Here is a 24,523-nt window from a genome sequence, read left to right on the forward strand (position 1 = left end):
ACAACTCTAATGTTTTATAAACCTTTATTGGAAAGGCTACAAACTTCATATTGCCACTGCATTTCTTAACCTTAAAGTGGTTGTGGGGAAGTAACCTTGGATACAAAACTACTATTCTGTTGAATCTTGCCCAGGCTGGTTGTAAAATATTTTTTGTACAATGGAGGTAGAGTGGATAGGGCAGTAATTTAATCCTCACAGGCCTTGATTAATGCCAGGACACTTCCTAACATTCCACCCCCACCCCCACCCACCCACCATTCAGGTTATCTAGTAGGCCTAGAAATAAACTACAAGTACTGTATTTAGGCTCAGGGATGGCATAATACATTTTTTAGTTTTCAGTTTTCCCCATTTGTTCTTTTACAAATGTAAAATGTATAACTGATGTCTCTTTTCCCTAAAATTAAAGTGTGTTCTAAAAATATCTACTCTGGGAATGAAAAGGTAGTAGAAGATGGAAAGAGCAACACAACATCCTTTTCATAGTAGTTTTACCTGATTTTTCTCATACCAGCCTAAGAGTCTTACTTTTCTATAAAACATTAGTAATCGATGCTTCCCCCAATTTCAAATATTCAACTTAATGGAGACAGAGAATCTTTAACTTAACATTTAATGAAAACAGAGCATTTTAACAGGTTCTATGCAGACATGGTTCTAATATTGATTTGCTGTTACCTTATTTTTAAAAGGAGGAGGTGGTGGGGAAATACAGAGGCTAGGTTAACCTGGCCCCAATGCTCAGGATTATAACTTATGAGTTACAGAACTCAGATGTCCTTGACTGTACAAAGCATCAGTTGAAGCCAATAAAGCCTGTTTTTACCAACATGTCAAACTTTCTTTTTGCCTTTTAAAACTATAAAATGGGCATGTACCTGAAGCATAAGCTTCAGGCCAATGGGCTTTTAAGGGCTGCTTAAGAACCAGAATGAAGGATACATTCTCCAGTTTAAAGATACATTTTACAGTTCAAAGTATGTTCTTCCTTCTAGAAATGTGACACAAAGAATAATTTATACCAACTGCTTTTTATTATTGAGTCTCAGAAACCTTTCACAAGATGGTTAAAAAAAAAAAGGGGGGAAAGAAAAACAAAACAAACAAAAAAAAAAAACTTTACAACCACAGCTAATGTTATTTTCTCCATTGTTCCCAGTCAGCTCCAAACCCATTGTGTGCAAAGCCCATTTTTCCATGCATCTAAATGATAGATACAGGCTATGAAATTCTTTATTCTATTTGTAGCAGCTTACGCAGGTGCAGCCAAACACAAAGCTTCAGGACAAATTGTACACAAACTTTACAATGTGGGATTTGGATTTAAAATATGAACATAAAATCTACACAAAACTGATAAAAATCAAGCACAGATACCAGGACTGAAACTTATAACCCATGTGTGAAAGGGAGTCTTGTTTCCTTTCAAGTGCTTTATTCTGCTACAGAACAGTCAAAATGAAGATGTAAAGCTTTGTGGTTAGTTTAAATTATACACTCTGTAGATACTATACCAATTTTAAAAGTTACACATAGACCAACAGATGTCCATCAGTTCATCTGGATTGACCAGACACTCCAGCTGGATCGCTGAAAGCAAACCGAGCAAATGTGGAAAGAAAATCCACCTGTGCAATTTGTTTGCAGAGTTTACTGATGGGCACATTGCACTCCTGGTCCATGATGGCTGCTGCTTTCTTCATCAGAGCTATCATTATAGGCTTCACGCCTCTGACCACCTCCTGAGCCCCGAGTGCTATCAAATTCTTGAAGCTCTACCTCCTCTGTATCTCCAATGATGTTTGGAACTTCTGGTCTAGATGGCAGAAGGTCTTCTAGTTCCTTCATTAAAACAAAACACAGATTAGCTGGGAAATATCTTCAACTTTCCTTTGGATACAATCCAAGATATATGCTTGAGAGTTAAGATAGGTCAACCTATGTGCACTTTAAGCCAGAGATCACAAACTGATGACACACAGGCCAAATCTGCAGAAATCTTTTGTACAACCCAACTTAGAAAATAAAAAGCCAGAATTAGTTCCCAACATTAAAACACTGAAAGATTTCACATGAGACGTGCCTTCCCGCATAGAACAGCTAAAAGATGCTAAGCTGGCATACTACTATGATATGTTGGATGCCTTTTCAGGTGAGGGATCTGGTCTCCAGAGAGCCTCAATCCTCCCAACACCAACTCATACCCAGTCTGCTTTACTTCTTTACTATTCCCTGCTTGGCCCTGTCAACATTTACACCAGCAAGCCTCGCGTTTAATAACCACCAGAACGGCCCAACAATCACTCAAATGTTAAAAAAGTAAAATTTTATGAATTATGTGTTCTAATCTTAGCACTAAAAACAAATGAACGGTGACAAAGAAAAACAACTATTATTAAACTTTAAGTTATCTGCTGCTTAGAGAACACTTACAGAAAGCTTGTCTGGGTTGATCCAGTTGTTTTCAGGAAACTGCACATCAAACTTTATGTATAGATCACCTTTTTCAAAGGGATTACGATACTGTGGCATTCCTTCACCTCGAACTACACGGACACATCCTATTGAGTAAAAAGGAAACTATTTAGAATTTATTCAAGAAGGTACTCAATAATTCTTTTGAGAGTCACTAGCTATAAAAAACTAAAAATCACAAAAGAACACATGGAATCCCGGATCAAACAAAAATCAAGATCTACCTGGTTCAATTACTTTTCCAGGGGGGTATTTCACCACAATCTGACGTCCATCAAGGTGTTTAAATGTGAACTGAAATCCACACAAAGCTTCAACAAGTCCTATCTTGTATGTCATGTGCAAATCATTCCCGTCTCTCTGGAACACCTACAAATAAACCACACAAAACATTTTAAAAAGTACGGAGCCATGACCTGTTGTGCTGTGCTCCTTGAAATAATTTCAAAACCTTAATTCTACCATTCATAGTAAAAGCCAAACTGTCATCATCCCTAATTCCCTAAATTTACATAAGGAAACCTAGCTATTTTCACTTAATATGCTAGAAACTTCTGTCAGAAAAGCACTGGAATCAAGAAAACAATGGCTCATAAGGCAGGCTGAGGCTCCAAAAAACAGAACCAGGTATATTCTGCAATTGTGGCCCATTTCCTGACTCTGCCTCTGAGCAAAAAAAATGGTGCAGACAGTCCAGTAAGATTCTGTAGAACAGGTTCACCTTAGGACTGTTCCCCAGACGTGATCCTAACAGGTAAAGGGGAGAGTCCAAATTCAACATAAAGTTCAACCAGTAATGTTCAGCCAGTAAACGGGCTCACACACACGTACAAAGAAGTTTTATCTCATCTAAAATTCAAAATTTGCTTAGGTGAATGTACATCAAACAGCAAATGCTAAGGGTGCCTAATTACACTATAAGCCTATTGACTAGGTAATGCAATGATTATTCAAGAAACATCAAATATGTTTCTGAGCTTTTAACGTATAGGAAAAATATATCCAACTTCACACATACCTGACTTACAATTTTTGCTTATTAGAATTTACAAAGATCAGGGCACCTGGGTGGCTCAGTAAGTTAAGTGTCTGACTTTTGATTTCGGCTCAGGTCCTTCTCATGGTTGAGATCAAGCCCTACTTCAGGTTCTGTGAGGAGTGTGGAGCCTGCTTAAGATTCTCTACCTCTCTCTGCTCCTCCCCTGCTCGCATACACTCTCTTTCAAAAAAAAAAATTTACAAATATCTATACTTAGCCTTTGAGATTTAGGATGAAACAAAATTTACAATGAAAGGTCACTAAGATTTTTTTCAATACAAAATAGTCTCTTCCAAAAAAACAATGCTGGCTAATTCAGGGAAAAGTGGAAATCTAAAAAGATATCCTCTTTTCCTAAATTATCCTCCTAAATTTACCCATGAAGAAAAGTTAATCTCAAACCATTATCTTGGATCAGTGGTCCTGAACCAGCAGCCTCAGCAGCACCAGGAAACTTGTTAGGAATGCACATTCTTGGGCCACACCCCATACCTACTGCATCAGAAACTATGGAGGTAGGGCCTAGTAATCTGTAGTTTTTTAACACCAGGTGATTCAGGGGCACCTGGGTGGCTCAGTCGGTTAAGCGTCCGACTTCGGCCCAGGTCCGTGAGTTCGAGCCCCTCTTTGGGCTCTGTGCTGACAGTGCAGAGCCTGGAGCCTGTTTCAGATTCTGTGTCTCCCTCTCTCTCTCTGACCCTCCCACATTCATGCTCTGTCTCAAAAATAAACGTTAAAAAAAAAAAAATTTAAAAAAAAAGAAACACCAGGTGATTCTAATGTAAGTAAAAGTTGAGAACCACTGAATGTATATTACCTATGTGCATTTCTTTAAGTATTTCTCACAATGGGTGAAAAAATTAAGTTCAATAAGGATTCTTCAATGCAGAATGTTTTAACGCTTTAATATCTATAAAATGTTAGTGTTTCTAAACATCTTATTATTGTTCCAAGAATCATCTATAACCAAATATCCTTTGGTTAAAACTACATTAGAAATAGGGAACAAGGGGCACCTGGGTGGCTGAGTCAGTTAAGCACCTGACTCTAGATTTTGGCTCAGGCCATGATCTCATGGTTTGTGAGTTCGAGCGCTGACAATGAGGTGCTTGGGATTCTCCCTCCCCTCCCCCCCGACTCTCTCTCTCAAAATAAACTTAAAAAAAAAAAAAAAAAAAAAAAAAAAAAAGGAATAAGAAGGACACCATGCTCCTGGATAGGAGAGCTCAACTTAAAGTGATTCCAATTAAAAATGATATCAGGGCGACGGGGGGGTGGCGGCAGGGACTAGTGGACAGGTGTGTAGATTAGAAAACTTGGTGCTAAAATTCAAACAGAATAAACAAGCAAGGACACTCAGGAATTTTTTAAAAACCATGTTAATTAGAGGCCCCTGGGTGGCTCAGTCGGTTGAGTGTCCTTTTGTTTAGTGTCGGTTGTGTTTGACTTCAGCTCAGGTCATGATATCATAGTTCATGAGTTCGAGCCCCACATCAGGTTCTGTGCTGATAACTTTGGAGCCTGGAACCTGCTTCAGATTCTATCTTCCTCTCTCTGTCCCTCACCCGCTTACGCATACTCTCTCTCAAAAATAAATAAAAAACTAATTAAAAACCAAGAACCAGATAGTAAAAGACTTAAAAGCAGTAAGAATTTCTGGAAAACAAAGGTACAGAGAACAGAGAAGGGACTAACATCACCAGATATGGTGATTTTTTGCTATGCAAATGCACAATGGTAGCCATAACACCAGAACAGACACACACCTGTACTGAAAGATGAATACACATGATTTACTGCACTCTCAAAATCAAATGTTTTTTGATCAGAAGATTTATACTGTTTCAGCTAACAGCACCCACCCTAATCTCATGGCCTCATAATTCCTTCAGCACAAGTGTTGGGAAGTGGGGGGGAGAAAATAAAAGAAAAAAAAAAGCCCCTAACAAAATAACTACAAGCTTTTTCATGAACTAGTTGAGACTACCCAACTTTTCTTAGAGGGTTAATATTTTTGGGGCATCTGGGTGGCTCATTCGGTTGAGTGTCCAACTTCAGCTCAGGTCATAATCTCACAGTTCATGGGTTTGAGCCCCACATCGGGCTCTGTGCTGACAGCTCAGAGCCTGGAGCCTGCTTTGGATTCTGTGTCTCCCTCTCTCTCTGCCCCTTCCCTGCCTGCACTCTGTGTCTCAAAAATGAATAAACATTATAAAAAAAAAAAAAAAAAAAAAAAAAAAAAGGAGGTTAATATTTTCAGTGGTATAAATGAAACAAGATGCCTAAATCCCACCCTGGGCTCAAATTTACTTTATTGGTCATAATAAAACCAAATCTTTGACCTCTTTCTAGCTGAACTTCCACTCTAACCTCTACCATCTTTTATTTTCTACTTTACACAGTTACATCTGCTGTCTGTTGGAAATTCCATGCAATTCCACACCTTCCAACAATTTTAAGAGGTGACCTTCTTCCAAATACCTTCCCATAGCCTTAAGAAAGAAAAGTAGCTTATTCATGATCTCATTTGATTCTACAATATCCTTCTAAGGGAGGCCTCTCTTTGTATTTAATAAAGCCAAGCCAAGCCCAGGGATCCCAAAGCTAGTAAATGGGGAGTCAGAACTTAAGTCCTTATCTCCAAATCCAGTAATCTTCATTTAAAAAATTTCCATTTAATTATGTAGCAACATTAGAAACATCTGGGTAGCTCAGTTAGGCATTATACTCCTGATTTTGGCTCAGGTCATGATCTCACAGTTCCTGAGATGGAGCTCCACGCTGTTAGTACAGGGCCTGCTTGGAGGATTCTCATTCTCTCTCTTTCTGCCCCTCCCCCACCTGTGCTCTCAAAATAAACATTTTTTTTTTTTTAAATTATGTAGCAACATTAAAGAATGAATGTAGGGGTTAAAAAAAAAAAAAAAAAGGTTTCACCATCAGTCTGACATACCAAAAACTCTCCGCCAAATAAGCATTACTTAACTTCCCCATTACTCTCCCGCTACTACAGTGCCACACATCATTTGGTAACTGTTCCAACGATATAGCAACGAAAATACCCACGTGTTATCTGAACCATCTCAAAATACAGTTTATACCCAAGCATACTATAAAGCTTATAAACATCTCAATTACTTGGCTATCGTTCTGCCTTCATCCTTTGTATGGTGGTGTGCATGAAAGGCATGACTGAACAAATGAGGAAGTAGCTAAAATACCAATTAACAGAGAATCTAGAGTTACAAATATTTCAACCTCTAAGACCTTAAGGCAGAATTCTAGGAATTATTGTTTTTTAGCAATCAAGAAGCCCTTGCTATTTGCAGGATTAGCAATATCCACAAAGGGCCTAGATGTAGATAGTAATTTATAGTTTTGCCAAGGCAAGAAATTTGCCCTGAGAAAAACAAAGGAGAGCAAACCACAACCTAGCATGGGAATTGATCTAATCAAATTCCCAGAATCAATATGGCTTTATTATTCTCTATTAGATTCAATTCTTTAAGTTTTATTTATTTACTTTGAGAGAGAGAGTGAGGATAGGGAGAGGGAGGGAGAGAATCCCAAGCAGTCTCTGTGTCAACACAGGCCTCGATCTCATGACCATGAGATTATAATCTTACCCCAAATTAAGAGCCAGACACTCAACTGACTGAGCCACCCAGGCACCCCGTGATTTTCAAAATTTATTTGTAGAAATCACCATCAAATGGGAGAAATTTTTAGTGTAAACTAATAAAGTGGTGACTTGTGATATAAAGACCTTCAGAGAAACTCAAGTCAATGAGATCAAGTAATGCCAGAACCCCGTCAAAGGCTTTTATAGTCAAGAATCTGGGTGATTACTAAACAAGTTTCCTGAATAGCTCCAGATACAGCTTTCAAGAATAAAGGCTTTTTACAACTGCACCAAGAACCATAAAGTACCTAGGAATAAACCTAACCAAAGAGGTAAAAGATCTGCACACTGAAAACTATAGAAAGCTTAGGAAAGAAAATGAAGACACAAAGAAATGGAAAAACATTCCACGCTCATGGACTGGAAGAACAAATTATTGTTAAAATGTCAATACCACCCAAAGCAGTCTACACAGTCAATGCAATCCCAATTGAAATAGCACCAGCATTCTTCTCAGAGCTAGAGCAAACAATCCTAAAATTTGTATGGAACCACAAAAGACCCGAAATAGCCAAAGTAATGTTGAAAAAGAAAACCAAAGCAGAAGGCATCACAATCCTGGACTTTAGCCTCTACTACAAAGCTGTAATCATCAAGACAGGATGGTACTGGCACAAAAACAGGCACATAAACCAATGGAATAGAATAGAGAACCCAGAAATGTACCCACAAATGTATGACCAACTAATTTTTGACAAAGCAGGAAAGAATATCCAATGGAAAAAAGACAATCTCTTTAGCAAATGGTGCTGGGAGAACTGGACGGCAACATGCAGAAGAATGAACCTGGACCACTGTCTTACACCATACACAAAAATAAATTCAAAATGGATGAAAGACCTAAACATGAGACAGGAAACCATCAAAATCCTAGAAGAGAAAACAGGCAGCAACCTCTTTGACCTGAGCCGCAGCAACTTCTTAATTGACAGGTTTCCAGAGGCAAGGGAAACGAAAGCAAAAATGAACTACTGAGACCTCATCAAGATAAAGATAAAAAGCTTCTGCACAGCAAAGGAAACAATCAACAAAACTAAAAGGCAACCAATGGAACGGGACAAGATATTTGCAAATGACATATAAGATAAAGGGTTAGTATCAAAAATCTATAAAGAATTTACAAAACTCAACACCTGAAGTAATCCCATCAAAAAATGAAAGACATGAATAGATACTTTTCCAAAGAAGATATACAGATGGCTAACAGACACATGAAAAGATGCTCAACATCACTCATTATCAGGGAAATACAAATCAAAACCACACTGAGATACCACCTCACACCAGTCAGAGTGACTAAAATTAACAACTGAGGAAACAGATGTTGGCGAGGATATGGAGAAAAGGGGACCCTCTTGCACTTTTGGTGGGAATACAAACTGGTGCAGTCACTCTGGAAAACAGTGTGGAGGTGCCTCAAAAAGTTAAAAAATAGAATTACCCTATAACCCAGCAATAGCACTACTAGAAATTTATCCAAAAGGTACAGGAGTGCTGATTCACAGGGGCACATGTGAAGAGCATGTGCTATTATAGCAGAGCTATCAACAGTAGCCAAAGTATGGAAAGAGCCCAAATGTCCATCAACTGATGAATGGATAAAGAAGATGTGGGGTGTGTATGTATCTACATAAATACATACATACATACACACACGCAATGGACTACTACTCAGCGATGGAAAAGAATGAAATCTTGCCATTTGCAAAATGGATGGAACTGGAGGAACTGTTTTTATTTTTATAATCATGTTTAATTTTTTTTAATGTTTATTTATTTTGGAGAGAGACAGAGAGTGAGTGGGGGAGGGACAGAGACAGAGAGGAAGACACGGGATCTGAAGCAGGCTCCAGGCTCTGAGCTGTCAGTACAGAGCCTGACGTGGGGCTGGAACTCACAAACGGCGAGATGATGACCTGAGCTGAAGTCGGACACTTAACCCACTGAACCACCCAGGCACCCCTGGAGGGTATTATACAGAGAACTGAGGGTTGATGGGGCTGGGGAGTTGGGGAAAATGGAAGATGGGCACTGAGGAGGGCACTTGTTGGGATGAGCACTGGGTGTTTCATGTAAGTGATGAATCATGAGAATCTACTCCCAAAGCCAAGACTACACTGTATACACTATATGTTAGCTAATGTGACAATAAGTTATTAAAAAAAAAAAAAAAAAAAAGAATAAAGGTTCACAGGGGCACCTGGGTGGCTCAGTCAGTTAAGTGTCCGACTTTGGCCCAGGTCATGATCTCAATGGTTTGTGGGTTCAAGCCCCATGTCAGGCTCTGTGCTGACAGCTCAGAGCCTGGAACCTGCTTCGGATTCTGTGTCTCCCTCTCTCTCTGTCCCTCCCCTGCTAGCATGCCCTCTCTCAAAAATTAATAAACATTAAACAAAGAAAAATAACAATAGGCTCATAAAAAAAATAAAGGCTCATACTATACTATATGGCACATCAGAAAATAGAGGTGCAATGGTATAATCAAAAGAATATACACTAGACCACATCGTTGGACCAGTTAATTATGCCTTGTACCTAAAATACAACATAAGAACAGAATAAATTTTTTTTAAACTGAAGTACTTTTTCTATCAAGAAAAGGTCACGTGGTTAACCCAACATGTAAAACAATTCAACAGAAAAGCACTGAGGACTGAAGCCCTATCTATCCACCATTCAACACCAATCAAAGGAGTTTCACAATGAAAAATAAGCTGCCTTAGATCATCTGGTCCAATGCCCTTATTTTCATAAAATAAGGAAACTGGGGTACAGAAACAACAGGATTACTTACGATTACAGTGTAATCAATGGCTGAGCTGCAACCAAAACTGACTCCTTTTCAGTGCTTCTGACTGCACCTGGCTTGTTGGTCTACTAGTCAGTTCTTATGAACTCAGCCCAAGCACTTAACAACTTCATTTAAGTTCAAAGTTGTTCCAGAGAACCCAAAAAGATCTAACCCGTACCTTGAGCAAAAGACTCATTTCTGCATAAAACAAAAATCAAACAAACAAAAAGGAAATTACCTCATGTTCCTTCTCTTGGAGCAAAAGAACAATGTCTCCTGGTTCCACTCCTGGGGCCTGATCTGCTTCCCCAGTGAATGTAATTCTCTGTCCATGTTTCATGCCTTTGTCTACGTGGACTTCAAGAATCTTCACTTCTTTAATCACCTTCTTGCCTTCACATTTTTTACAGCGGTCCTTCTCATTAATTACCTCTCCTAGAAAGAGAGGTCATTCAAACTTCCAGCAAGAGAACCATACTGCACTCTTAAGATACATCTTGATAATGCTTTTATTCATTAAATAAACGTTCCGAATCTAACTACTATCTAAAGTTTTGTTTAAACTATCTTTCTTAGTAACAGAAACTTGCATCTTACTACCCAGTCTCCTCTATTTCAGAATATAATGTATTTTAAAATACACTTTCTTGGCTGACTCATCTCCTAAATTTAAAACAAAGTCCAAGGATCAACAAGGAAACAAAATGCGTGGTCAATGGCTAAAGCTTCTACAAGTGCTTCTTCATTTTTTGTTTTCAGTCTTAGTTTCATATAGGTTTAACTCTGTCAGAGACAACCCAAATAAAAATTTAAATACCCTTTATGGATCATTATTACATTGTATAATCGGTACTGGATTTTATTTATTTCATAGACTAACCCCTGCTCAGGTGTCCTATTATGGATCTTCCTTTTATTTAGGTGCACTATCATTGACAATTTCCAAAACCAAAGAAGAGATGGCTAAATTTTATCTGACACTGAGTATCTCCATACCATGTTTAGAACAACACAGCTTTTCTATGCATTCTTCTGAAACATTTAATTAGTGGTATAATGAAGTAAACATGAAGTTGTACATAACTTATTATGAAAAAATATCATTGATTTTTGATGGCTGATTATTGGCACACGTTAATGCTTAGATGACACATATAATTAATGACCTCAGGGACTGTTTCTAGAACACTGCTTTCAAAAAGTATGTTCTGTAGAACACCAGTTCCTCACAATGGTAATGGTACACGGGAAAAGATTTCAGTAAACTTGGTTCTTGATGGCAGAAACTGTTAGAAACTTTAATAAGGGAAAGTGCACTGAGACTTTACAGGAAGGGAATATAATATGTAGTTTCTCCATTATCTCATCACTTCCTGGAGCAATTTGGAAAAACATGCTCTAGAACTGTTTTCAGTGTGGTAGCCACCAACCATTTGTGGCTATTTAAAGTTTAAATTAATTATAATTAAAAATTCAGTTACTCAGTTACACTAGCTAAATTTCAAGTACTCAATAGCCACAGGTGGCTAATGGTTACCATACTAGACATTGCATATACAGTATTTTTCCGTTATTGTAGAAAAATTTTATTAGATAGCACTGCTCTACAACAGGGTCTGGCAAACTAAAACCCACAGGCCAAATAGGGTATGCCCTTGTTTTTCTAAGAAATGTTTAGCTGGAAGTCAGTCATGCCCATTTAGTTATATATTGTCTGTGGCTATAAAAGCATTACAAGGATAGGGGTGAGTAGTAGTTTCAAAAACCATTCTGAGCCTAAGTATTTCAAAGACATTCAAAGCCTAAAGTATTTACTTCTGTGAGAAGGACTTCAATCCCTGTAACTACCCTTAAAAGCTAGCAGCTTACAGTACAATCTGTTGCTATCTCCCTCTTTCTCAAATATAACCTTTAAAAATATAAAGGGACAAAAAACTTTGCCCATCCTTTTGGAACTAAAAAAGACTAACATTTCACTGAACATAACGTAAACTTACTATTTGTGTTCATTGGGCCTATACATGATAATTATTTTCATTTATTCTTTTGGAACTGTATGAATACACATGTTAAAAAGAAAAAATATAAGCCTCTCCAATTCCTGCATTCCCAGTCCATTTCAACATAAAAGCAGAGAAGTACTGGCATGCATACCTTCTCCATTACAGTCAGAACACACAGACTGCATCTGTTGTACCATTCCCGGAGCCAGCTGTCTTATCATAATGCGTACACCTCGACCCCGACAAGCACTACACTTCTGAACAGCTCCAGACTTTCCACCTTGGCTAAAGCAAGCAAAAGTGTAAATTAGATTTTTGCCCATAGACCATTCCAATAGGTCATGGAAAACAAGAATTGTGCTTTTCAACTTCATCTTCTCAACACCCAATGACCAGTATTTAAATGGACTTTCAGAAGTATCAGAAAATGCTGAGTTGGGTAGTTTAAATCATAAACAATTTTTACCTGGTAGAGACTAAATGTACCACTGAAAGATCAGATGAAATGCATCTTATAAACTAGAACACACACTTACCCACTGCATGCACTACAGAGTACATTCTTGCTAAGTTGTAGTTTGGTTGTCTTGCCATTATACAGATCTTCTAAAGATACTCTGGGGAGAAAAGAATTAGATTCAATCAAATTTTGCCAAGTTCTCCTAAATACAAGATATACATGACAGCTGACACAGCAAATTCCACTACAGCCTTTTAAAACAAAGAATTAAAAAACATCTTACACTAAGTCAACTAAGGTTTTATTTTGTGGCTCAAATTAACAGAAGGATTTTATAGTTATGGACAGTATATATGGTGTCAAAACCAGAACCTACAGGATCGGGCCAACAATTTACTATGCTGCATTTTCTGATAAAGTTGATAACTGCACAAACTCAAGGATCAACCTTCTTCTGGCCTCAAGCAGGAGCCCCTCCATCTAATCCAACCCTGTGAATGTGGTACAATTATTATCCTCATCTTACAAGACAAAACTGAGCCTAGAGAGGTTAACTTGCCTTACTTGATCACACAGGCAGTTTGGCTCCAGAATCCATGCTCTACTAAAGACTCTGTTCCCCTCAAGGACAAATTTTAGAAAAGCTACAAAGTTACATTACAACTTATGGGAGTTATATGCAACTTAGATTGTATATGTCTCAAAAACAAAACAAAAAAAAGTGACCTTGTCAACAGTGTGACAGAGAGGAGGAAAAGAACAGGTTTTCAAGAGAGACAGAAGTTTTAGAGGTCTTAAGAAACCACTGACTTATAAGCAAAATTATATATTTGAATTAACTTTTACCAAACTTTCAAAGGGGTCTATGATCAAAATAGGGAGGTTTAGGGGCGCTTGAGTGGCTCAGTCGGCTAAGCTTCCAACTTTTCATTTTGGCTCAGGTCATGATCTCATGGTTTGTGAAATCAAGCCCCAGCATCAGACTCCACACTGAACACGAAGCCTGCTTGGGATTCATATTCTTTCTTTCTCTCTCTGTGTCTGTCTCTCTCTCTCTCTCTCTCTCTCTCTCCCCCACCCCCTACCCACCCCTGCTCATATGCATGGTCTCTCTCTCTCTCTCAAAATAAATAGACATTTATAAAAAAGGCAGAGCTTATAAGCCTATTAAAAATACACAACTGATAAAACCCAACTACCTTTATACAGCAGATGAATTATAGGGCCATTTATTTCCAAACCAACCTCAAAAAAAATCTATGTATATCAAGTCTCAAAAACACTATTCAGGGGCGCCTGGCAGGCTCAGTCAGTTAAGTGTTCACCTTCGGCTCAGGTCATGATCTCAAGGTTCATGAGTTCAAAGCCCTGCATGGGGTGGGGGTGGGTCTTTCCTAATTTAATTTTTAAATTAAAAAAACATTTTTTTTTTAACACTATTCATTTAGGATCTGAAAGCAATGCTTTTAATGTGCTTTTTTACCCATCTCATTGTGTTTTTAAATTTCTTTCAGCAGTAAAGATTTACTTTAAAATAGAGGAACAATAGTTAAAAGTAATTTGCAAAGCACCCATAATATTTATTTTGTGGTATTCAAACTTTCCCAAAATCATTATTTCAAGCTAATATTTGTACACATTCTAGGCAGTATAAGAATAAGACACTTAGGGACAAAACATTATCAACACTTGCAAATAATGACATAGCTACAGCTTAATCTTAGACAAAAGCAATTGGCTGCATCTTTCTTTTAGTACTCATAACAATCTTTAACCAAATCATTTACAGAAAAAAAAAAAACAGGTACGTCTTTTCCTCCTTGTATATTAAATTGCAATCAGTATGCAAAACCACTATCTAAGAGGCCAGAAAAATACGCACTTCAACATGGCCAATGGACAAAAAATGTGGGTAACAGTCTGGCCAAGCTGGCACTATCCACCAATGGTGCTAAACTGGCACAATCCTTTACAAGGCAATTTAGTTGTATTTATCAGCCTCAAAATACTGATGCCTGCCTGGGAATCTCTGCCAAGAAGAGACAAAGCTGTATATAAAGACACTCAAAGCAGTTACTCATTACAGAAAAATATTAGCAACAGCTTATAGAAAAGGTGAATGATTAAATAAAACATGGAATGGAATATTATAAAGCCACCCAAAATGAAATGTAACAACAGGTAAATTCTAAGTAGTATTAAAACCGGCATTTACTATATAATTTGAAAAAAATTTTAAGGAGAATATTAAGAATTTATTAAGGTACAGCAAGCACTCTCTTGATCCTATTTACTTCTTAGATCACTTCTGTATCAAAGAAAAAAGAACACACACCATACAAGTATTACTCTTCGAATAATATCCTAATGATATTCTAAGGATAAATTCTTTTAAAATACAAACAAATTTGAGAATGAGATTCAAACAATGTAACAGTTTGCACTTCCTCTAATCTACTCAAATATATAAATTAGGTAATATGAAATATTTTAAATAAACGATGAAAGTCAAGTCTCTGGCATTTGCTAGTAAAACCCTTATTGGTTCGTGAAGACGATAAAAGACCTCACAAACTTTGCAAAGTAAAATAGCTATTTTCATACTGTAGAGGGCCATCGGTGGTTAGCAGTCTAAGATCAAGGTCAGACACCATTCATATGTTGGCAGGTTAATGTCAGGCTTGAAGCCAGCAAGCTCCATGGAAACCAATTTAGGAGAGTTCACACTGAGGATCAAGTAATGAGTGACTGTAACAGTGTAAACAAACTAGTCAGAGAGTCACTCACTTTGTAAGTTTTTAAACAAAAAGTAACTTGTAAAGTTTAAATACTTAAAAAGCAAATAATCTTCATAATTGAAATTTTAAATCATTTAGTAAAAGCAGCTTCAGATGCATATAACAAAACCACCTACCTACTCACTAAAAACGCCATACTTTCAGATCTGTAGCAAAGTACAAACACCTAGGTTACCAAATTCAATTTAGTCACCCAAAGAAGATAGCAAGGACATGGAAGATTTTTTTTTTCTGACAAAGGATGAACATTTTTAATACATTTCTCTTTACTGAGCATTACTACATGAAAAAGTAGTACTTAATATTTTTTTAAGAAAGAAAAAAGATATTTACTTAAGTGGATGCATCATGTCTTCTCCTCTTCTTCTGCCATTTCGACTTCTACTCTGATTGCCCATAAAGCCGAACAATCCCCCACCAAAAATGTGAGAGAAAATATCATCCATGCCACCACCTCCGCCGCTACCTTCCCGAAGACCTTGTTCTCCATATCTGTCATATAATTCACGTTTCTCAGGATTTGACAGTACTTCATATGCAAAACTTATTTCTTTGAACTATAAAGAAAAGTAACAAGGAAAACAATTGGGTTCTCAGGAAGATGAGTGGGGGAAAGGTTAAGGGAATCTGGAATCTAAAAGAAAAGCCACAAATTACATTTGGTTTGATTCTGGTCCTACCTCCCTCTGCCCGGAATGCGGGCATTCCCATTACAAAACCAAAATATTCTTAACGTAAAGATTTGGCTCTACAGGCATAGATGGGACTTTTCTTACAACGTTCCTGTTTTTAAGGAGGGCAATTTAAAACTGAAACCTCATGGGGAAAAGTGTCAACTTACTTTGTCACCAGCATTTGGATTCTTATCAGGATGATATTCCTTGGCTAACTTTCTGTATGCCTTCAATAAAAAAGAGAATTTTTAAAAAAGGTTACATAGAAAATCTGCTTTAAAGATTTGTGAGTACTAAATATCCATTTTTCTGAGAAGCAATTGTTCTAAAATCAGAACCTTCTAAAAATTATCTTTTATTCACTAAGACTGTTTGGCATCTAGATTCATAATTACTAATTTATCCATCCCAATACTGTTTACTCACTATCTTGATCCAAAAAAGCAGACAGCAGCTATACTTGAACAATGCCAGAGAAAAACCAAAATACTGGAAAATTCTGCATCTTCACTATTGTCAAATGACTTTGATGGCCAGTAACCAGACCAAGATGACTCCAATGAACTCAAGAAATGACTGTCAAGCTTAGCAAACTGCAAAACATTACTACTAAAAATGAAACGAAGAATCTCTGCTCAGGATAGCTCCTGCCTTTCCTCTAGTTGAAATACCAGGAAAAAGCCAGGAGAAGCTTTTAATATTTCATGTGGTGGATTTATTAGGGTCTTAATTAATTGGAGTGACCTCAGTCTTCGCGAAGTTGCATACATTTTAGGTGGCTGGGATATACAGCACTTAAGTCTTTATTCACAGACACATGAAATTATATAATACAGACTAGCATTTCCGGTAAGGTAACAGGAAGTCCATTTTACTCTCAACTGTATTGGTCCCAGTGCCTAAGGAGCATTCTCATTTTTTTCTCAGCTTACAAATCTGGATACTCTAAAATCAGGGAAGACGGTACAGGGTTTAATCAAATGCCGCAAGTGCCTTGAAATCCTTAGATCAAAGATTCGCAGCACTACAAACAACAATAAGGTCTTATATTTATTTTTAGTTAGTGTGCACTCAGGTGTTTGGCCGAGACCCACGGCTTATTCCCGAAGCGGATACAGAACATCTAGGTTACCTGCCCACAGAACAATACATCCGAACACAGACCCAAGGGTCTGTGAGCGGAGGAGGAAAAGAGCGAGGTGCTCCTGCGGCCGCGGCACCCAGGAAACATCCCCCACTGCCCGGAGGCACCGACGGGGGCGGCCTCAACCCTCCCGCCAGACCCTAGACCCAGCCCCGACTCGGCTCCGACGCCGACTACCACGACGTGGACAACTTCTCTCCCGGGGCGAGATGCGCTGCGCGCCTCTGTCCAACCTGTTTTTCCAGGGTGGTGACCTCCGCGCGGGGAGGGCCGAGCTGGCTGCAGCCTCCCGGGAGCGCCCAACCTCCGGCGCCCGCCGGGGGAGACAGGAAGGAAGCGTTCTTCTGGTGTTTGCGCAGGGGTGGGTTTCATTTGCTGCATTTGCGGGCGGGCGGGGCCGACAGCCCAAGGTCAGCCGAGGCCGGTCTCGCCGCCACCGCCCCCCAGCCTGGGCCCGCCGCGTCCGGCGCCGGCTCGTGGGCAGCCCCGTAGCGCGGCCTGGCCGCCCCAGCCACGCAGGCCCGCGCCCCCCACACCCTGCCTGGCCCGTCCCGCTCCCCACTACCTTCTTCAGCTCGTTCTCGCTGGCACCAGGTGGGACGCCCAGAATGTCGTACAGCTTAGTGTCGGCCACGTTCGCCATGGCGGCCGGCTGAGAAGCGCTCAGAGGAGAAGGCGACGGAGCGCAGCCAGGCCCACAGCGGCGTCGGCGGCAGCGCAGGCCGAGGAAGACAGCGAGGGGGAAGAGGGGCGGAGCTGAACTTTGACCCGGCGCACGGCGCGCCGTGACGTCGCTACGCAGAGTCCGCCCCGAGCGCTCGGCAGCGACTGTTGAGGGTCGTGGTGGTGACCGAGCTTGCGGTGGGCTCGCTTTTGCTCAGGGTCCAAGCCCTGGGAAACTGAGACAACAGTGATCTGCGCTTTCCAAGGATTCAGCTCCCTGCGAAAGGCGTTAATGGAGGGTACTGAGGGGATGAAGAGGCTGTCCCCTTGGTCAGCTTCGAATCCGGCGGGCGAGAAAACCGGGCCGGGCCCCCGCGGGAGGCCCCGTTGAGGTCGTCCTCTGAATCCGAGATGCCGCAGGTGGACTCTCTGCGTCTAGTTCCCTCGGGGCTACGAGAAAAACAGCTCCTGGGGGTGGGTGTGCGTGTCTTTCTGTCTGCGTGTTTGTTTTGTATTAAGGAATTTTTAAACACTCAACAAAGGTAGTATGTTACACCGAGGAGTACAACAGTTAGCTACATTTTACCGATTTTGTTTCATCTCCTCCAGCCTCATACTCCTTAATCTTAAGTGTTTTAAGGGAAACCGTTTTATTCATAAACATAAATATATATGTCTCTAACATGAGTTTTTAAGGCATAATCACGTTATCACATTTAGTCCATGTTCAGATTTTCACAATTGCCTTAATCACAAATTGTCTTTTCACAATTTGTTTGTGGCTTCGGGATCCAAATTAAGGCCGACCCGTTGGGTCTGGGTCATGTGTTTAAGTCTCTAACTTGATAGCTTTACAATTAGCAAACACCAGAATTCTAGATGGTATAAGGCAGCCTGACAGGACACAAAATCACCTGGTGATTGATGCCCGTTGATTTATATTCGCTTTTCAAAATGTTTGCAGTGCACCTACCACGTGCTGTGATGGTACAGACACGGACTGGGGGAGGGGTGTTACAAGAGAATAAGCCCTAGTGCCTGCCTTCAACTCACTAACGATTTATGGACAGGAAAATAAAATGTTCTGATCCTTTGCAACCTGAACTGGTGGTAAAGACTCCAACATAATTATCTCACTCAGGCTAAGCTCTCTTCCTCGGCATTCCTCCAGACCTAGTTGTGGAGGGCCTGGAGTACCATGCCCAGGAGTTTAAAATTTATCCTGAAAACCCTGGGGAGTAATTGATGGGAAGTCATCATACTGTTTCCACCTAACTCTTCCCTTTTCTTCAAATCCTACCCCAAATGCTGTTCTTTCAGTGAAGTCTTCTTTGATTCCCCAATCCGGTGAATACCACTGTCTCATCTGAGTTTACACTACTTTAAGTTTGTGCCTCTCCTAAATGGGTCTGATGTGCAATTTAAATAGTATTTTGGTGTGAGTCTGAACTCCATTAATAGGCTGTAGGTTACTCAGGGGAAATTCATTCTTCTGTACCCCACAGGGTCTGGTTTTGAATGCAGTAAAGGCCTCAGTAATTTCAGTTTCCCCACTTCCTTTTCACATTTTGAGACATTCATAAAAAGCAGTGTAAAGTTGTAGTGGAGTTAGATTATGTGGGTTGGTGGCCTGATTCTGCCATTTATTACAATGTGACCTTGAACAAGTTACTTAATTTTTCTGAGGCTATTGCCTCACGTGTCAAGTTAGATTTAATAGTATTTATGTCATTGGCTTTTTTTCAGGATTAAAAGAGTTAGTAGCATACTTAGAACAGGAGCTAAAACCAACTATATTAGCAGTTGGTTTTTACCCATTTGCCTGTAGGCTGTTTCCATATCTGTCTATTCGTTTTGTCTTCATTCGTTTAAATACCTGGCTTCCTGAGCGGGATTCCCCAGCTTCCTCCTTGTCTATGTGGAATGCCCCTCAGTCCTTTTTCATGATCTCACCTCTCCAGATCTCCCAGCTTACCAATTACCATACTTTCTTCTTCATTCAACAGTTCCTGCTCCACCTGGGAATATGAACTGAAAACTGGGTCATTATTGCAACCTTCATGTAGTTTACCTTATTTTCATCTTTTTTTTTTTTTTTTTTTTTTTGCCCATAAAGAGTCAAAAAGAGCTGGACTTTTCTGTTTCAGTTTTACTCAAACTTTTTTTTTTTTTTACAAGAAGGAAAAAATCCTCATTTAGTTCAATTTTAGTTTCTGATACTCTATTGAAGAGTAGCTGGGTAAATTCCCTCCTTAGCTCAAAGTTTTTTTTGGTTTTTTTTTTTTTTACCTGTCTCTAAGCCAGCACCATAGTTCATATTTTAATTTTGTTTTCATTTACTTATATTTTCTCCATTGCTGAGTGTTCATTGTAGTCAGTATGGTTATTTGCTAATTTTATAGGTCAACAGGTTATTTCAGAACAGTTCTGTGTGTTTCAGCTGACACATGCTCTCCTCCCTGTCATCACATACTGAGTCAAACCTGTGTCATTGTGAGCACTATAATATTTCAGCCACTGGCTTTGTGTTTTTAAGGTAGCTCTTTTATTTTAGCTCCATATTTAACTAATGCCATGAAGGGAACAAGACCTTTATCTCATTTCATGTGTCAGGCACCATAAAATGCTGAGTCACAGTCATCTGAGGGCTGCTCTCAGTAGGCAAATGATTTAAAGTTGGAGGCTCTAGTGATTTCAGATTTCTGCCAGGCTTATATTCAATTCCTTTTCAAAATTTTTAATAATTTGGTGTAATTGTGCGGGGTTGGGGTGGGGAGGAGGTGGTGGGTAAGGACTAGGGACAAAGTGTATGAACTTTAAGAGTTTTAAGGCCATTCATAATGTTCACAACTAACACAATACAGACTATGTAATCCATTACTTTGCAGATAGCCCTGTATATATGATTTAGGCAGTTCAGACAGTTTTGCTTTCAGCTTTTTATCTAATTAGTTTTGAATGTACAGGGCAGGTGATGCCAGTTAAAATATTTTTCAGGGGATACAAAAGAAAGTGCTAATGGCTCTTGTCATGAAGATATTAAGACTACAGAATTGATGATTGTTGGTACTCTGGGGAGAAAAATTGTGGGGTTCGGATCACTAAATTCTTTGCAGTTCCTCAACTAGATTGTTCAGTAATGGAGCAACATGGTTGTATATGGTGTATACATACAAATATTTATATACGTACAAATATTTATATACATATACACACACAAATATATATACACATATGTGTATATGATTGTATATGGTGTATAGCCCCGCTGCTAACCTGTCAAACCATGTCATGTCAAACTTTTCCATATCAATTAGCACACTGTAAAGGTTCAATTTGCTTATAAATTGCAATGGTATAGTAAGCATAAGAATGGATGTTTAGCTATCTAACTGTTTGGGAAAAAATAGTGGAGAAAATATCTCTACGTATTCATTCATCATCAGATATATATTAGGGCCCATAATGTATCAGACATTATCAGGGTTAGGGATATAGTCATAAATAAAATCCCTGCCCTCAACTTCTATCTAGGGGGGAAGACAGTAAACAAATATATGGTATATCATATGGCAATATGTACTCTGGAGAAAAGGAAAAGGGATAGAGAGTTTTGGGATTGGATATTATTTTTATTTAGGGTATATGGGGAAGACTTAATTGATAAGGTTACATTTGCATTTCAGTCTAAAAGAAGTGAGGATATTTGAGCAACCTCCCAGGCAATGGGCCTGCCAAGGCCCTAAGGCAGAACAGGCCTGTCTTACTTACAGGAAGGAGGCAAATATGGCTGGGTACAGCATGTTAGGGAGATAGTGGAAGGAGAGGTGGTAAAATCACAAGTTGTGAGAGACCCAATTAGGTCCATTTTATTTTATTTTTAATTTTTTTTTAACTTTTATTTATTTTTGAGACAGAGAGAGACAGAGCATGAACTGGGGAGGAGCAGAGAGAGAGGGAGACACAGAATCTGAAACAGGCTCCAGGCTCTGAGCTGTCAGCACAGAGCCCGACGCAGGGCTCGAACTCCCCGACCGTGAGATCATGACCTGAGCCGAAGTCGGATGCCCAACCGACCAAGCCACCCAGGCGCCCCTAATTAGGTCCATTTTATTCTGTGATGAGAAACCATTAAAAGGTTGTGAGCAGAGGAAAGACCTAAGTTACCATTTTAAATGTATCACTCTGAAAGCTGTGCTGAGAAGCTATTGCAATAAAACCCAGGCTGAGACATGAAGTGGGCAAGATAGAAGAGGTGGGGGTTGGTGAGGATTGGTTGGATTCTAGATGTATTTTGAACTTGGAGCTGACAGAATTAAATGTTTGTTGGAAATGGGAGTGTGGTAAAAATAAAAGTTCATGTTAAATTAGAGATGCTTATTAGATATTCATGGAGCAATGTTAAACAAATAGTTGGGTTTATAACAATGGAATTTGAATGGGGAGTGTTTCAGGTTAAAGATGTAAATTTGGAACCCCTTCAACATATTGGTGGTGTATAGAGAGGTAAGGCTGGGTAAATTTATCTAGGATGGTGCATTGAATAACTGCATGTTAGAACCCCCTAGAGAAGCTTTTTAAAAATGGCAGTGCCTAAGTCTCTCCTCCCAGACGTCCTGACTGAATTGATCAGAAACAGGGTAGGGCATTGTATTTTTTTTTAAAGTCTAAGGTGATTCTGTTTTTGAACACTTAGATTGTTTACCCTTTTTTAAAAACGTTGTAAACAATACTTATATGAGCTTATAGTCTAATTTTTGTGTATACTTTTTGTTGCTCCTGTAGGATACATTTCTAGAATATTGATAGTATTTCTGTCAGTTTCAAACATGAAGAACATATAATTTTGTTCTGGAGTACAATTCTTAAAATACTCCAAAGCTATGAATTTGCTTAATAAAATTTCCATGCCTTAAGCATTACAATAATTGTTATTAAACAATTGATAATATAGATTAGGAAAAACATCCAAAATCTATAGTGACATTTAAGTGTCAAATCTTTCTCCTACACATAGTGCTAAGAGGTCTCGTGATTGTTTAATCAGAAAAAAAAATCATAGTTTACAAAAAACAAAAAAATGAATAGCATACATAAAGCTTATTCAATTCTGATTTAGTCATTAAGGTAGTCACAATCTTGGATTCAGTTTTTTTTATCAGGCACCTTCTTTCTTGGTGAATTTCATCAAAGTAAAATCACAGTATCAAAGATACACAAAATAAAATGTTGTTAAATAAGGATTAAGGAAACCAATTAGGAAGCTTAAATGCAGGGACCCAGGAGAGAGAAAGGTAGACAATCTGGAGTAGGATGACAAAAGTGAAAATGGAGAGGAATGAATGGATTTGGTATATATCTCAGAAGTAAGGCTTGGAGGTAGGATGGATAATCCTCAAAGCTGTTTCCATATATTTCTCCCTCCTGCATTCCAAAAACAAAGTTTTACTATCTAGTCACCAGACTATATCACCTACTACTCCATAATGCATCGTCAATTTATTAACCCTTAGAGTCATTCCCCCATATTTCTCAAAAATTTTAGCTCTTGGCTCACTCTCTCCAACTCTACCACTGTCTTAATTCTTGGCCTGAAATATATGCGTAAATGATCCTTCCAACACCCTGACCTCTCAGTTATTACAACTCAAATCCAATGATCTTGTCCTACACTGCCTTGGAACTACTTACTCTCATAGTTTTAGGACTCGATCGTTGCCAAACTACCCTTAGTCCCATTTACTGACTAGCTTTCCATTCCCTCTAAGACTCTTGATTCTAACAATCTGTCAACCACACCAGGATTGGATTTAGCAAAGTGGAGACCATTAATGAGAACCATTAGTGAGACCATTTGAGAGTTTGCAGGGGAGAAATGATAATTTTTGACAGTGAGATTTTAACAAGAATGTAAATTGACATTGTTAAATAGATTATGGGTCATGGCCCTATATGACTCACTGATTGTTTTAATGTGGATATTGAAAAGAAGAGAAGATGATGTCTAGAGTTTTGACTTGAGGCTAAACTGCTGATAGAGTCATTTACATAGATAAAAAAGACTAAGGTGATAAAAAAGAGCCTAAGAGATAAAAAAAACAAAAAAACAAAAAAAACAAAAAAAACACAGATTTGCTGGTTATATGAATTATATTCTATCTAGTTAAATTTGAAATTCTAATATTTAACTAGAGCCGTAGGCTAAGGAATCAGACTGAATCACTTGGAACTCAGGGAGTAGGTCAGGGCTGGGATACTTTTGTAGCAGTTATCCTGCGGTAGCATTCAAGTCCAGAGATTAGAGGGCAGGAAGCCCAGGGGTAAGGAGGAAAAACAGGCACAGTTTGAGTGGCCTACAGGTTTTTCTTTGAACAAGAAGGCAAAGGTAAGTTCAGAAAAGGGGATGGAACTATAGGAAATTTGATGGATGGTGAATTCTAGAGGAAGAATTTTAGCCTTATGATAATTTGGGACCCAATCCACAGGAATTTAAATTTCTAGTACCAGCCAGTATTGCTTTGAAACCTTTTCAGATCTGGTGTGATATGCTTCATAAACCCAAGATGATTTATTACAGAACTTTAATTATATTAAAGGGTATCAGATATTTTTTCAATTCTAGCCTAATCAAGAGTCCTAATGCTTTCTTTCTAAATATCTGGGTCAGAAGGATTAACCAGTTTCTCAAATGAAAAAGGAAAAAAAAGTACTTGATTTAATCTACAATAGAAAAATTTCATTAAATGACTTTTGGGATCAACTGTTTTCTAGGATTATCTATCTCAACTTGA

At 38.8% G+C, this 24,523-nt stretch overlaps 1 protein-coding gene across 1 annotated transcript; it reads right to left on the reverse strand.

The window, feature by feature from the left end:
* Window positions 1-598: 598 nt before the first annotated feature.
* Window positions 599-17,825, reverse strand: DNAJA2 (DnaJ heat shock protein family (Hsp40) member A2). Its single transcript, XM_060650830.2, has 9 exons — window positions 17,635-17,825; window positions 16,093-16,152; window positions 15,585-15,808; window positions 12,530-12,610; window positions 12,145-12,278; window positions 10,229-10,425; window positions 2,703-2,847; window positions 2,437-2,564; window positions 599-1,845 (listed from the first exon to the last, which is right to left on the reverse strand). The coding sequence occupies exons 1-9, from the start codon at window positions 17,710-17,712 to the stop codon at window positions 1,654-1,656; spliced, it is 1,239 nt and encodes a 412-aa protein (XP_060506813.1). The 5' UTR covers window positions 17,713-17,825; the 3' UTR covers window positions 599-1,653.
* Window positions 17,826-24,523: the final 6,698 nt, after the last annotated feature.

The sequence above is a fragment of the Panthera onca genome, chromosome E2 (genome assembly GCF_046562875.1).
Source record: "Panthera onca isolate mPanOnc1 chromosome E2, mPanOnc1 haplotype 2, whole genome shotgun sequence".
In the NCBI taxonomy this organism is placed as follows: Eukaryota; Metazoa; Chordata; class Mammalia; order Carnivora; family Felidae; genus Panthera; species Panthera onca.

What these genes read in the sequence shown, in the direction of transcription:
- DNAJA2 (XM_060650830.2), bottom strand. Translation starts at nt 17,712, where the DNA reads ATGGCGAACGTGGCCGACACTAAGCTGTACGACATTCTGGGCGTCCCA. An exon ending in GCGAGAACGAGCTGAAGAAG is followed by an intron (nt 16,153 to 17,634) that starts GTAGTGGGGAGC and finishes TTTTTATTGAAG; the next exon opens with GCATACAGAAAGTTAGCCAA. An exon ending in CTCTGTAGTGCATGCAGTGG is followed by an intron (nt 12,279 to 12,529) that starts GTAAGTGTGTGT and finishes TGCTTGCTTTAG; the next exon opens with CCAAGGTGGAAAGTCTGGAG.